Source organism: Bombina bombina, chromosome 12, assembly GCF_027579735.1.
Source record: "Bombina bombina isolate aBomBom1 chromosome 12, aBomBom1.pri, whole genome shotgun sequence".
NCBI lineage: Eukaryota > Metazoa > Chordata > Amphibia > Anura > Bombinatoridae > Bombina > Bombina bombina.
This window is the reverse complement of record NC_069510.1, coordinates 13,204,992-13,219,858: the sequence shown is the minus strand read 5'-3', so window position 1 is coordinate 13,219,858 and position 14,867 is coordinate 13,204,992. Positions and strand designations below refer to the sequence as shown.

Genomic DNA, 14,867 nt, shown 5'->3' with positions numbered 1-14,867 from the left:
CTGTTTTTTTGTTTTTGTTTTTTTTCTTTGTTTTTTAAGGTTTATAATAACGAAGTTAGGGTAAATCCCGTGTTAATGACTAATGTGATAAAGGAAGAAAAGTGAAATATTTAATATCTGAAAAGGTTATGATTTTATTTTCATGTATATCTTATCTGTATCTCTGTTTTATGTTTTCTGGTTCCAAATGACATAAGTGTATCATTGATTATGTAATTTTTTGTCTTTGCCTTTTCTTTCTTATTTCTGTATATTCTTTTTTTTGACCTTTAATAACAATAAAAAAAACATTATATCGAAAAAAGAGGAAACTTGTGTGCTGATGGCAGAGTATGAAGAAATCCGTAGTCGGCAATAGGTAACACCGTCATCTGTAGTGATTGAGAGGCTGATGATGAGAGGCTGCTCCGCTTGAAATGCCCAGTGTGTGGGACGATCTAGAAAGCTGAAAACAAAAAAGAAGAGGGCGCCTCATAGTGTATTTTGGTTTGATAGGTGTATAAACATACAGGTAAATATATGCTCACCAGATGCCGTTGCACCGTACCATGACCAGTGCTTGCAAGCGGGCTAGCACTTTGCAGCGAGTACAATGACAGCTAGTCCTGAGCTGTGGGCCAGAAGGGATACTCTGGATGGTTCACCAACATGAACAGGGGTTGTCAGCAGGATCTTAAAATCAAGTAGCGAACCAAGTCAGCATATAAAACAACTTCCCAAAACTTCAATAAAAACAGTGCTTTATTTTCTTTTGCTGCAACGCGTTTCTCGACCAATAAATAAACTATACCGATCTAGAACCTATTATGCACATTAGGTTTGATTTATTTTATTATATTTTTTTAATCATTTATTATTTTTTATTTCTCATCATTTTTTTTTTGTCCAGCTAGTATATCAAACTACTGAATCATGCAAGTACTCATACAAAACTGCTATTTTCCATACTTTGTATAGACCTTTTTTATTGCTGTGTTTTTAAAGTGATAACTTGATGCAAATATACTGTTTACTTATTAATTAAGCATGTTTCCAATGTAAGGCAAAGACACCCCAGCCAAAGGCTTAAATACCTCCCCCACTTCCCTCATCCCCCAGTCATTCTGCAGAGGGAACAAGGAACAGTAGGAGAAATATCAGGGTATAAATGGTGCCAGAAGAACAAAACCAAATTTAAGTCCGCCCAATGGAGAATTCGGGCGGGGCCATGAACTCTCCTCATACAGAAGGAAAGGAAATTATCTGGTAAGCATAATTTATGTATTACTTCTTAATATGAGGAGAGTCCACGGCTTCATTCCTTACTTGTGGGAAACATATACCCAAGCTCTAGAAAACAGAATGAAAAATGGGAGGGTAAAAAGGAGGGGAACCCTGTTCTGAGGACACCATAGCCTGCAAAACCCTTTCTCCCAAAAGCTGCTTCTGCAGAAGCAAAAATGTCAAATATGTAAAATCTGGAAAAAGTATGTAAGGAAGACCAGGTAGTCGCCCTACAATTTGAACCATTGAGGCCTCATTCTCAGAAGACCGAAGAGGAAACCACAGCTCTAGTTGAATGAGCCTTAATCCTCTGAGGAGGCTTGTGTCCCGCTGACTCATAAGCTAAGTGAATAATGCTCCTCAACCAGAAAAACAAAGAAGTGAACGAGGCTTCCTGCCCCTTATGCTTCCCAGAATAGACACAAACAAGGAAAAAGTCTGATGCATCACTCTTGTAGCCTGAAGATAGAACTTCAAGGCCCAAACCACATCCAAGTTATGAAATAACCACTCCTTCAAAGAGAAGGATTAGGACACAAGGAAGGAACCACAATCTCCTGATTGATGTTGCGATCTGAAACAACCATAGGAAGAAAACTTAACCTAGTACGAAGAACAGCCTTAGTCGCATTAAATACTAGGTAAGTAAACTCACAATGCAAGGCAGCCATCTCAGAGACTCTGCGTGACGAAGCAATAGTCAGTAGAAAAAGAACCTTCCAAGACAGAAAATATTAATGTCAACACCATGCATAAGCCCAAACGGAGCCTTCTGCAAAACTTAGAACAAGATGAAAACTCCAAAGAGGAGTACTAGATTTAAACACAGGCCTGATCTAGTCAAAGCCTGAACCAAAACTGGACATCTGGAAGCTCTGTGAGCCTCTCGAGCAGTAACACAAATAGGGCCAAAAACTGTCCCCTAACGGAGCTAACAGAAAAGGCCCTTCTCCAGAGCATCCTGGAGAAAGGAAAGGATCCTGGAAAACCTGACCTTATGCCAGGGGAATCCCCGCTCTTCATACCAGAAGAAGTAGGTCCTGCACCCCTTATGATAGATGCAACAATACACCGGGCTTATGAGCCAAAACGAGAATATCAACAATCCTTTCAGAAAAACCTCTAATGGCTAAGACTAAGCGTTCAATTCCACGCAATCAGCCTCAGAGAAACCAGATTGTGATGAACACAAGGACCCTGCTCCAGCAGATCCCTGTAACAAGGTCCATGGAGGCGAAGCCCCTAAACTGCGTTACAACTCATAGATATAAATGGAGCAAACCGTCTCACTGACGCCTGCTCCTGCTAGGATCGAACCATCCACAACAAATAGGGACATGGCCGAAAGAGAAGAAGGTTAAAAAGAAACCTTTAAGGAATGCTAGATGTCTAGCATATTCTGGATGAAAAGGCCGGAGCCCCACCTGGGTTCAAACCCACCTTCTGCTACAGAAGCGGTGGAGCTAACACTGACACCTTGAAATCTTGATCATCTTCCCCATCAGATACAAACATTCGAGCAGGGAATGATTGTAGAGGACATCCGATCCTGAAGAGTACGCTTATAGAGAGGGTTACCGGCAATGAGCCGAAGTGGGCCTCCGCCCACCATCAAACACGAAACCCCCCGATTAGCAGGATGAACTCTCCTTCTCCAAAAGAAGATCTCCCCACTGAGAGGTCCCAACTGGTATGAACCCAAAAGACCAAATCCTCCAAGCAGAATGTTCGCTGAGGAACCAAAGGAATAATTGGAAGGAAACTCCCAACCCACGGACCTCCCTAGGACACTCTCTCCCCACGGACAAGGAAGCGACACAACCGCCCTGGAAGAGCTTAAGAGAAAAAATTCTCAGAACAGGGAGATCTGAACGGAACATTGGAATTGATTTCCCCAACCAGTATTCCATGTAAATCTGTTAAGACAGATTCACCACACCATGCCGAAGTCTCGGCCTCGGCTGTGTACATCACTCTCCACCCCCGCGTCAACAAAGACCAGAAGGGGGACTGGAGGGCATAACCCGATGGGTAAATTTCGGAAGATCTCAGGAAAAATTCCTGTCCATAAGACAAAACAGAATCCAAGATCCACCTTGGTGTCTACACCAGCAACTGCGGTCTAGATCCAACTCTGAGGATCGAAAAGACACGAGAAAATCCCTAAAGGTCTATTAGCAAGCGAAGGTAAGAAACCCAGAAAAGCCGAGACCCGGGAACTACTGTAAAATCTGGAAGCAGAAAACTGCCACCTTAACCCCCCAGATCCCAAGAAGGAAACCTAGGATCAGAATGAGGTTTACTGTAAGATACAGTTAATAGGAACAGGATTTGCTCAAAAAGGATGAAACAGGAAAGACATCCTTCTTCCTAACAAAGGAAGGGAGAACCTTACATTCTCCAACGAAAAACAGAACTAATAAGCTCTCCTTAAAAATCATAGAACCCAATTAGAACGTGAAGACCTTCCCCCCATTAGGGCATGAACCAACAGTGAAGGAAAATATTCCCACAGTGTAAAAGATACCAGGAAAATGACTCCAAAGGTCACTTGAAAAACTTCCCTTTCTCTGACAAGACAATTGCCCAGAAAAGAAGCCTAGTTCCGGCCTCTAGGACCCCTAGATCCATATGATCCAGTATCAAGCACCCATCCCAGATAATACCTAAACAGGTCCAGCCTGTTAACTAGGATAGATGGGCCTGCTATACCTGGACCGGAAATCTAAAAAAAAACTCCTTATCTTGTATATAAAGAAGGAGCAAACCCAACTAGTATCCACAACAGGTCCTGCCTGTCATCCAGGATACAACATATCTGCCGGAACAATCCAAGGAGAAAACAAAACTTCTTAAGTTCCAGCAAAGCTAGAACAACTGAATAATCAAATTAAAGAAATTAAGCTCCGAGGCTTAACATTTTTCTCGAAATCATCGGGGGAACTATCACCCCGAACAGAAATCTATAACCTTCCACCAGACCATCAAAGTTGATAGTACCAAAAATCCCATGTGACGAAACGTCTTTCTAAGAAGAGTTTCTATAACAACCCAGAGCTCTAAAAAACAAAAAACTATCTGGAATGGAATAGCAAAGTAAAAGAAAACAGGCAAGCGCCCTGAAAAAGGAGTGTGCAAACAAAAACAGGTCCGGCCTGTCATACTACACAATCCCCCATAGAGCTCGGAACTGGGATTCTAGTTAAAACAATGATAAAAAGAAAAAAATCAGCGCTTCTAAGCTAGGGATAGTAGATTATATATTAAATTAATTAAATAATAATAATTAGGGTCACAAATATTCAAAAATTGATCACAGATACTACCATAAATCCTATCATAGGGTCTGCAATAGGATTAATATTAGTGCATAATCCCAAACACCACACTTTCAAAAACCACACTCTTACATATATTCCAGTCTCTTTAGATCATCAGATTGGTGTCAGATGGCACAAATGAATGTGTATGGTAGTTAGTAGTCCATACTTGAGTCCACACAGTGGTGTATGCTGCTCTCCTGGGGGTGTATCAACAAAAGCCCCCTGAGTGAAGACAAGGACTGAAAAACATAAAAAGATGAGCGCAACTGGACTCAAGTGAGAAGCTTTAATAACAAGGATAAAAAATGAAAATAGGTATTATGCGTACCAGAAATAAAATCAATTGAGCATTAAAAGCTGTGTGTCTTACAGCAGGCAAATGCCGTGAAGTCTTACTATGACCTTCTAGCTCCCAGTTCGCCACTTAGTCCAACTAGATCAGCTGTAAGATAGTGGTCTCTAGATGAGTCATTCCCAATGCAGCGTGAATCTTGTTAGCTGGAGATTTCTACGGATTGTAGTAGGCTAAGTTTGTGAGCAGTCTTTTGGTCAGCACAGCAAGAGCTGCACAGGAAGTATATAGCTCCTCTCATATACTTCCTGTGCAGCTCTTGCTGTGTTGTGTGTAAAATAATGAAACAATCTTACCGGAATGTATGCCGTGGAACAGCGTCACGGTCCTTCAAGTTGGACAGATTGTAGCAGCGCTTCTGACATGGACTTGAGTGAAGAAAGCAGGCAGTGAAACTCGTCAACGCTGATTGCTTAGGAGCTGTTAATATGAGTCTGGATGGGTTCGCAGAAAGACTCTCCCTGCATCTCCAGACTCTAACTTTCATCAATGCTCTCACTGAGAGGCTGACAAGCTACTTAAAACTCCAGTCCCATCTTAAAGGGTAGATACCCCTCCTAAGGAACTACTCAGAAATCTTCTGACACTTCTCTGCCAACCTCCTGTGATGAAAGGCAAAGAATGACTGGGGGATGAGGGGAGTGGGGAGGTATTTAAGCCTTTGGCTGGGGTGTCTTTGCCTCCTCCTGGTGGCCAGGTTCTGTATTTCCTACAAGTAAGTAATGAAGCCGTGACAACTTTCTGCCTTTGATCACAACATGTGTATATAATACTGCTAATGAAGCTTTTTTGTATTCACATTTTACATTTGCCTGATGAAACGACCATTTATCTGTCGAGAAACGCGTTGCAGCAAAATAAAATAAAGCACTGATTTTATTTAAGTTTTGGGAAGTTGTTTTATATGCCGACATGGTTCGGTACTTGATGTTACGATCCTGCTGACAACCTCTGTTCATGTTGGTGAACCATCTGGAGTATCCCTTCTGGCCCACAGCTCAGGACTAGCTGTGTACCAGCCGCTGCAAAGTGCTAGCCCGCTTGCAAGCACCGATCATAGTACGGTGCAACGGCATCTGGTGAGCATATATCTACCTGTGTGTTTATACACCTATAAAGCCAAAATGCACTATGAGGCGCCCTCTTCTTTTTTGTCTTCAGTTTCCTTTGCACAGTACGTCTCTTAGCAAGATACACAGCTTTCAAGGTAACATTTGCCTTTACAGAGTCCTGTGAAGGATCTTATAGCACTGACAGATCTTAAATAATCCCCCCCCCCCCACCATCAATGTAGACTTCAATATAAATCAAATATTTCGTAGAATACATTTAATCTTTTTACCCACCGTGGGACTTATTAACACTTATTAACACTGGCAGGCAACCTGGGATGTAGATGTGATGGCCCTTCCTGGTCATGCCCACATACCCACGCATGCGCAATTAATTTGTCTCTGTGTCATCTTTGTGATCATGCGCCCAGAGTGCAATCACATCTACCTTCATCCATTGTGAATGCGCCATTGCATGAACGGTTAGGTTCGATGGAAGTAGGTAAATCTTCTGCGCAAGTCTCTGCAACAATGTTATCTTTAAGATGACACCTTTTAATTACATGAGTGCTTTTATATATATATGTTATGGGTAAGGTAAGGGATACGAATAATCCTAGGATTACCTGGGTAAAATGGACATTATCCAAGTGGCTGTGAGTAAAGCCTGATGTACTGTAACAATGCCAATCACAATAGAAAGTGTTGTATAGGTCATCACTGGGCACAAGGGGCTTGGAAAGTCCTTGATTATCTCATTATCTTGGTGGAGAGGGCTGTGGAGGTGCCAGTCTAGCTCTGGTAGTTATTAAAGGGACAGTCAACACCAGGATTTTTTGTTGTTTTAAAAGATAGATAATCCCTTTATTACCTATTCCCCAGTTTTGCATAACCAACACAGTAATAATAATATACTTTTTACCTCTGTGATTACCTTGTATCTAAGCCTCTGCAGACTGCCCCCTTATTTCAGTTCTTTTGACAGACTTGCATTTTAGCCAATCAGTGCTCACTCCTCGGTAAATTCATGTGCATGAGCTCAATGTTATCTATATGAAACACATGAACTAACGCCCTCTAGTAATGAAAAACTGTCAAAATGCATTTAGATTAAAAGCGCCCTTCAAGGTCTAAAAAAATTAGCATATGAATTGAACCACCTAGCTTTCAACTAAGAATGCCAAGAGAGGAAAGCAAAATTGGTGATAAAAGTAAATTGGAAAGTTGTTTAAAATTACATGCCCTATTTGAAACATGAACGTTTTTTTGGGACTTGACTGTCCCTTTAAATAAACATAAGTGTAAGAGAACTTATGGTTTCTACCAATAAATATAACATGCAGCTTTAGAGAGCAAGCCCAGAAGGTGCCCAGCTTGCCATCTATCATACTTTCTGTCTGTCAGTACAATGGTATGTACAGAGATATAAGCATAGAACATGGGCATTGTCACTACCAGGGATTATTATTATAATTATTATACTTTATTTATGAAGCGCCAACATATTCCGCAGCGCTGTCCATGGATACAATTCATTTAAATAAAAAAATACAAGACTTGTAAGAGACAGGACAAAATTTACAAACACATACAGGAGGGATTGAGGGCCCTATTGCCGTGGGAACTTACAATCTAGAAGGGAAGGAGGTTGAGAAACAGGAGGCGAGGACTGCAAGATTTGGAAAGATGTTATTGCAGAGTTAGATGAGGGAAATATTAGGTAAGTGAAATTAATTTATTATTGAGTTGGGTGGTAGGTTTCTCTAAACAGAAAAGTCTTCAGGGAGCATTTAAAGGAAGAAAGATTAGGGCAAAGCCTGACAGCACGAGGGAGAGTGTTCCAGAGGGTAGGTGCTGCACGAGGGAGAGTGTTCCAGAGGGTAGGTGCTGCACGAGGGAGAGTGTTCCAGAGGGTAGGTGCTGCACGACAGAAGTCCTGCAGTCTAGCATGAAAAGAGGTGATAGTTGCGGATGCAAGGAGCAGGTCATTGTTGGATATTAGTGGGCGGGCTGGAGTATAATTGTGTATTAGAGAGGATAGGTAGAGGGGAGCGGCGTTGGTGAGAGTTTTGTATGTAAGGGTGAGAATTTTGAATTTAATTCTGCTGTGTATGGGGAGCCAATGAAGGGACTCGCAGAGAGCAGCAGATACAGACGGGAAAGGTGAATCAGCCTGGCAGAGGCATTAAGGATGGATTGAAGGGGGAGAGGCGGGACAGAGGAAGGTCAGTTAGTAAGTTATTGCAGTAGTCAAGTCGGGAGATAACAAGGGAGTGGATTATTTGCTTTGTGGTGTCAGCACTCAGAAAAGGGCAAACTTGGGAAATATTGCGTAGATGGTTGCGGCAGGATGTAGAAAGCGATTGGATATGGGGGACAAAGGATAGATTTGAGTCAAGTCTGACTCCGAGGCAGCTGCTTCACACAACATCGCTGTATGTGCCTATGTCTATGCCATCAATGGCATTTTTTGGGGCACACATGATAATATCATGTGACCACATGGAATCCTTTTGCAGGCTGGAGATGTACTGAAAAATTAGTAGTAGTGTTATTTTTTAGTGACGTTTGCTTTTTTTGAGTACAGAATACATGGGCATTACATGCAATTACATATACTGGTTGCAGTCTTGAGGGCTTGAATCAGGGAAAATAGAATATTTTTGGGAGCATTTCCATGAGGGGGATACTTACAGGTTACAGGTTACTGACCACTCTCTCTATGTGTAATGGGGGTACATGGGTTATCTGAACTGCCCCTGCCAGATTAGCACTGCTCAGGGTATAACACTTGCACAGAGCACTCAGCAGCAGGGTCAGAAGGTGGCAGATAAGCAGAGGGTCCCCCACAAAAAGCATTTAGACCAGGACCATTAGGAACCAGGCAGAACTTTCAGACCTAGCTACCAAACCTGGAGAATCCCAAGGTTGTTAGCACTTATTGGTGCTACAGTTACATGTAACAGTCTGACCATTTGTCTCCTCTCTGCACACAGAACTTTAGTGAAGTGTATCAGTCTGTGCCCATACAAAACACGCGCCAGTCCCACCATACCCAAACAGACCCGAACAAGGGAGCAACCACAGACATTTTCTGCCTTCTTTGGCCATGAACTGAAGGATTAATCATTTTGACCACTTGGATACTGATGGAGGGAGAGTACTTCCCTTGACAGAGCGCTTATTGCACTTTGGAATCCAAAAATAAATCGGAGAAGCTTTTATATTGGTGTCATGAAAATCAATGGCTGAGTTTGCTGCTGGCAGATATTCCATTTGTAATCCTTTGTAACAATCTATCACATGCATTGTTAGATATAGTTCTAGACATACATTATAATAGCTACTCCCAGTGAGGCCTCACATGACACAGCAGACTCTAATGGAACATGTGCCAGACCAGGAAGACCCCTTGAGAATTACCCTGCTTATCATTTATTTATCGGGCAGATGCATAACATGCAGGCTAGTGTTAGTGTAAGGAAAGGGTACAAACCGACCACCCCTAGAAGATCTGTGCAGGAAGAGAGGTAACCGGAGTAGTGGGAGACAGACGGTGCAAGATGGAGATCCGTAAATGTCAGACAAATACCTCCCTTGCAGACAGTGGTAAGGGGGTCTCTTGTATGATATCATCCTGCTTAAAGGGGCAGTGTACTGTCAAATCTTCTTAATGTGTTCCCTATGATCAAGTTTAGAGTGTATTCAGTTATTTGCAAATAGTTAATTTACCTTTATTTTGTCATGTGAAATATCTGCTGAAACCTCCACCTATACTGAAAATTCCTCTACTGTAGTAATGGCTACAGGAAGCATCAGAAGAAATAAACTTCCTAGTGTAGGGTGTAGGAGAGAGAGCCCAGCCCTTTTAAAGGGTGTTATTGATTCAGATTAAATACAAAGATCTCTTATTTTCTGCTTGCTTGAGTACATTGTACCTTTAAGGGCCATGATTGGCAGAAAATTGCTGTAATATCTTTAATATCCATTACTTAGGAGTTACCCCCATATAACAATATAAATAATAATGATCACCTATAGCTTACATAGGCACTGTGTTATGTTATTCAGTCTGAATTATACAGATCTACAGAATCAGTGTGTTATCCCGTCTCATGAACCCGGAGCTGCAGAATTTAGTGGCACTTTACAAATAAATTATAATAATGTGTACCCATGTTGTGCATTTAACTGGCTGCCATGCATACCTGGGTATACATGACTGATATTGTGTTTTACTGTGTTTTAATAATATATAATAAGATTGAACATGTTAAAATAGATTATTTTCTGACAATCGTATTTAAAGGGACAGTCAAGTCCAAAATAAACTTTCATTATTCAGATAGGGCATGTAATTTTAAACAACTTTCCAATTTACTTTTATCACCAATTTTGCTTTGTTCTCTTGGTTTTCTTAGTTGAAAGCTAAACCTAGGTAGGCTCATATGCTAAATTCTTAGACCTTGAAGGTCTCCTCTTATCTGAATCGATTTTGACAGTTTTTCACCACTAGAGGGCGTTAGTTCATGTGTGTCATATAGATAACAGAGCTCACGCATGTGAAGTTACTTAGGAGTCAGCACTGATTGGCTAAAATGCAAGTCTGTCAAAGAACTGAATTAAGGAGGCAGTCTGCAGAGACTTAATACAATGTAAACACAGGGGTAAAAAGTGTATTATTATAACTGTGTTGGTTCTGTAAAACTGGGGAATGGGTAATAAAGGGATTATCTATCTTTTTAAACATCAAAAATTCTGATGTTGACTGTCCCTTTAACCCCTTAATGACCGAGGGCGTGCAGGGTACGTCCTCTAAAAAAAGACAGTTAACGCTTGAGGATGTACCCTGCACGTCCTCAGTCTGGAAAACAGCTGGAAGCGATCCTGCTTGCTTTCAGCTGCTTTCCGGTTATTGCAATGATGCCTCAATATGGAGGCATCCTGCAATAACCCTGCATGGCCATCCGATGCAGAGAGAGACACTCTGTGGCCCTCTCTGCACCGGACATCGATGGCCGGTATCGTTGGTGGGTGGGAGCCGAGGCGGGTGGGCGACCATCGATGGGCCGTGTGATGTGGAGGGGGGGGATCGGGGGCGGGACCGCTGGGGGCATGCACGGACGCGCGCACGTGCACGGGGGGCGGTAGGCGGGTGGGAACCGCTACACTACAGAAAAAAAAAATAATAATAGTGGGAGAAAGTCAGAAAGGGGCTATTTAAAAAAATCTAAGGGATCTTGTTGGGGTTGGTCTTGGGTTGGAGGGGGGCTACACTACAGAAAAGGGGAAAAAAATAAAAAAACTTTTTTTTTCTAAACTGGGTACTGGCAGACAGCTGCCAGTACCCAAGATGGCGATTAAGGTAGAGGGGGAGGGTTAGAGACTGAGAGCTGTTTGGTGGGGGATCAGTGAGGTTGGGGGCTAAGGGGGGATCCTACACAGCAGCATATGTAAATAAGCTATAAAAAATATATACCTTTTATTTTAGTACTGGCAGACTTTCTGCCAGTACTTAAGATGGCGGGGACAATTGTGGGGTAGGGGAGGGAAGAGAGCTGATTGGGAGGGATCAGGGGGTCTGATGTTTCAGGTGAGAGGCTGATCTCTACACTAAAGCTAAAATTAACTCTGCAAGCTCGTTACAAGCTCCCTAATTAACCCCTTCACTGCTGGGCATAATACACGTGTGGTGCGCAGCAGCATTTAGTGGCCTTCTAATTACCAAAAAGCAACGCCAAAGCCATATATGTCTGCTATTTCTGAACAAAGGGGATCCAAGAGAAGCATTTACAACCATTTATGCCATAATTGCACAAGCTGTTTGTAAATAATTTCAGTGAGAAACCTAAAGTTTGTGAAAAAGGGAACAATTTTTTTGTATTTGATCGGATTTGGCAGTGAAATGGTGGCATGAAATATACCAAAATGGGCCTAGATCAATACTTTGGGTTGTCTACTACACTAAAGGTAAAATTATCCCTACAAGCTCCCTAATTAACCCCTTCACTGCTGGGCATAATACACGTGTGGTGCGCAGTGGCATTTAGCGGCCTTCTAATTACCAAAAAGCAATGCCAAAGCCATATATATCTGCTATTTCTGAACAAAGGGGATCCCAGAGAAGCATTTACAACCATTTATGCCATAATTGCACAAGCTGTTTGTAAATAAGTTTGTGAAAAAATTTGTTAAAAAGTGAACGTTTTTTTGTATTTGATAGCATTTGGTGGTGAAATGGTGGCATGAAATATACCAAATGGGCCTAGATCAATACTTTGGGATGTCTTCTAAAAAAAATATATATACATGTCAAGGGATATTCAGGGATTCCTGACAGATATCAGTGTCCCAATGTAACTAGCGCTAAGTTTGAAAAAAAGTGGTTTGGAAATAGCAAAGTGCTACTTGTATTTATGGCCCTATAACTTGCAAAGAACATGTAAACATTGGGTATTTCTAAACTCAGGACAAAATTTAGAAAGTATTTAGCATGGGTGTTTTTTGGTGGTTGTAGATGTGTAACAGATTTTGGGGGTCAAAGTTAGAAAAAGTGTGTTTTTTTCCTCATATTTTATAACATTTTTTTATAGTAAATTATAAGATATGATGAAAATAATGGTATCTTTATAAAGTCCATTTAATGGAGAGAAAAATGGTATATAATATGTGTGGGTAAAGTAAATGAGTAAGAGGAAAATTACAGCTAAACACAAACACCGCAGAAATGTAAAAATAGCCCTGGTCCCAAACGGACAGAAAATGGAAAAGTGCTGTGGTCACTAAGGGGTTAAGGGATCCATAGATTTTAAGGGACTTTGAAACAGTTTGAGATTGTAATATAAAATATGTCGTCATGTTTAGCAGATCAACTTTGCAATATAATTTCATTATTTATTTTGTTTGCTTTTGCTCTAAATGATTATTTTGTTTCTCAGTTTCACTAAGTATTAATAAAATAATGGGAGCCGCCATGTTGGAATTAAAGAGAATGTGTAAACAGCAGCTGCAAGTAAACCATGTTAGCTAGTTACTTTCACAACCTATATTACACACAGCCTTATTTGTACGCTCTGTTTTATACCTCTCCCTAATTGCCCTCAGCAGAAGAGAATGCTAAGGGGAAAACCTAGGTTCCAACATGGCAGCCCCCATTACTTTATAAAAACTAAACCTTTACACTTATATCACCAATATTTAAACAACTGAGATAATTAAGAAATGCACCTATATATCATTCACAGGTTAATCTTTGCTTTGAATAACATCATTGTGACTAGCTGTCATTTAATATGTAATGTCCCTTTAACAGAAAAGGGGAACAAATGGTGTCTTATGGATACAGTCACTGATGGTACGCACAGCAGAAACAGGATCTGAGGTATAATAAGACACACAATATAACTGGATACTGGGGTGTTTTACACTATGGGGGTGGCTTCTTCTTGATAAAGGCTGAGAGCTTTATGGGAGGAGGAGGGGGTGTCATTTAATATGAGCAATTAGAGGCAGCCACTCCCCTTGTGAGCCTGTAACTGTCACTGCTCCAGCAGCAATAAAAAGCACTTGTATTTGCTCTGTATGGAGGCACAGATCGAGCATTCCACAGCAGGCTCCTCTGGCTGATTATTCTTTGTTTCAGGGAGCTTGTGTCATTTCTTCTGCCAGCTCTGTCAGCTATTGGATTCTGCAGATGTTGGATTCCATCCCTCCTCCCACTTGTCTCCCTCTCCTCCTTGCTTGCATGGCCTTTGTGGTTGTAAAGCAAAGTGTGGTGGCTTCTAGCTCTGCTGCTGTCTGTCAAACAGAGGAGCAGAGGTCACTATGAGGGTTCTCTGAGTGAGGAGCTACCTTCACCCCAGCTCCACACCTGCCCTGTGCACTATGGGAACAGGAGCTGTCACATGGCTAGTTCCTTGCCCCTAGGTCAGCGACTGGGAATTGGAGAAGCTGGGCTTATTTTAAGCTTGCCCACTGGCCATATCCCCCCCTCATTATCCGTAAGGTGAGACAAGGACAAGCTGATCAGACCAGCAGGACCATTTGCCTTCAGTTTATGTGAAATCCACTTTACAAAATCAATGGAGGCTCTGTCACTGTGAGAGAATTGCTGAGGATTCTGGAAATTTACATTTGCACAAATCTGATTACAATTATAGGGTCTGTCTTCTGTTTTTGGGGCACATTTACAGCTTCTTGTTTCTGTCTTATAGCTGTTGGCACCAGGTTCCATCTTTTGACATCATCCTGTTGATGGAGGATTTTACCCCAATTGATTGTCCAGGATTTGCTCGCTGACATGAATTGGAAGAGATTTCCTGGAAGTGACTGGGATTTACATCTTACACCTGCTCCCCCAGCTGTGTGTGCCAGGCTTACCCAAGTCTTGTGGATGACCAGATATTGGTATTAGCTAGGTGCACCCCTGAAATGCAAACCACATAGAGTTGTGTGACAGCACAGCCATAATACATGGTTACAGTAGAGATATTGTGTAGCCTGGGGCAGCTGCCCCCATCAGCCGGACCTCTGTATCAAAAGCACAGGATTTCCAAGAACTCAGGAAGGCAATGTGGGGTTGCTTAAGATGATGATGTTTGATACCCAGGTGAGTCATTTATCTTATATATGTAATTCTGTATCCTTAACCTTGTATTATATGCATAGCTCACGGTGCATAGTTACAAAATGCAATACATTTAAATAGTCCTCTTTTTAAATCTAAATTATCATTCTCAAAGCTGCACAATTATATATATATATATATATATTGATATATTGTCTATGATGGCGGAAAATATGATAAATATTTTTAGACAATAGATGATGAACAGGTGTTATTTTGTAAATAGTTCATGAACACAAATGGCTTAGGCT

General features: G+C 41.5%; 1 protein-coding gene and 1 long non-coding RNA gene across 3 annotated transcripts in view; one reads left to right on the top strand and one right to left on the bottom strand.

Moving 5' to 3' along the window:
• The window catches only part of LOC128642758 (uncharacterized), a 341,511-nt gene that overhangs the window by 298,442 nt on the left and 28,202 nt on the right, over window positions 1–14,867 (bottom strand). The window lies entirely within an intron of this gene.
• RALGDS (ral guanine nucleotide dissociation stimulator) overlaps window positions 13,607–14,867 on the top strand; it is a 238,475-nt gene continuing 237,214 nt past the window's right edge. Inside the window, exon 1 of one of the 2 annotated variants that reach the window (XM_053695550.1) lies at window positions 13,607–14,598. In XM_053695550.1, the coding sequence (XP_053551525.1) occupies window positions 14,578–14,598 (21 nt within the window). In that variant the 5' untranslated portion in view covers window positions 13,607–14,577. The remainder of the gene's footprint in view (window positions 14,599–14,867) is intronic. The other variant, XM_053695551.1, reaches the window with a different exon arrangement.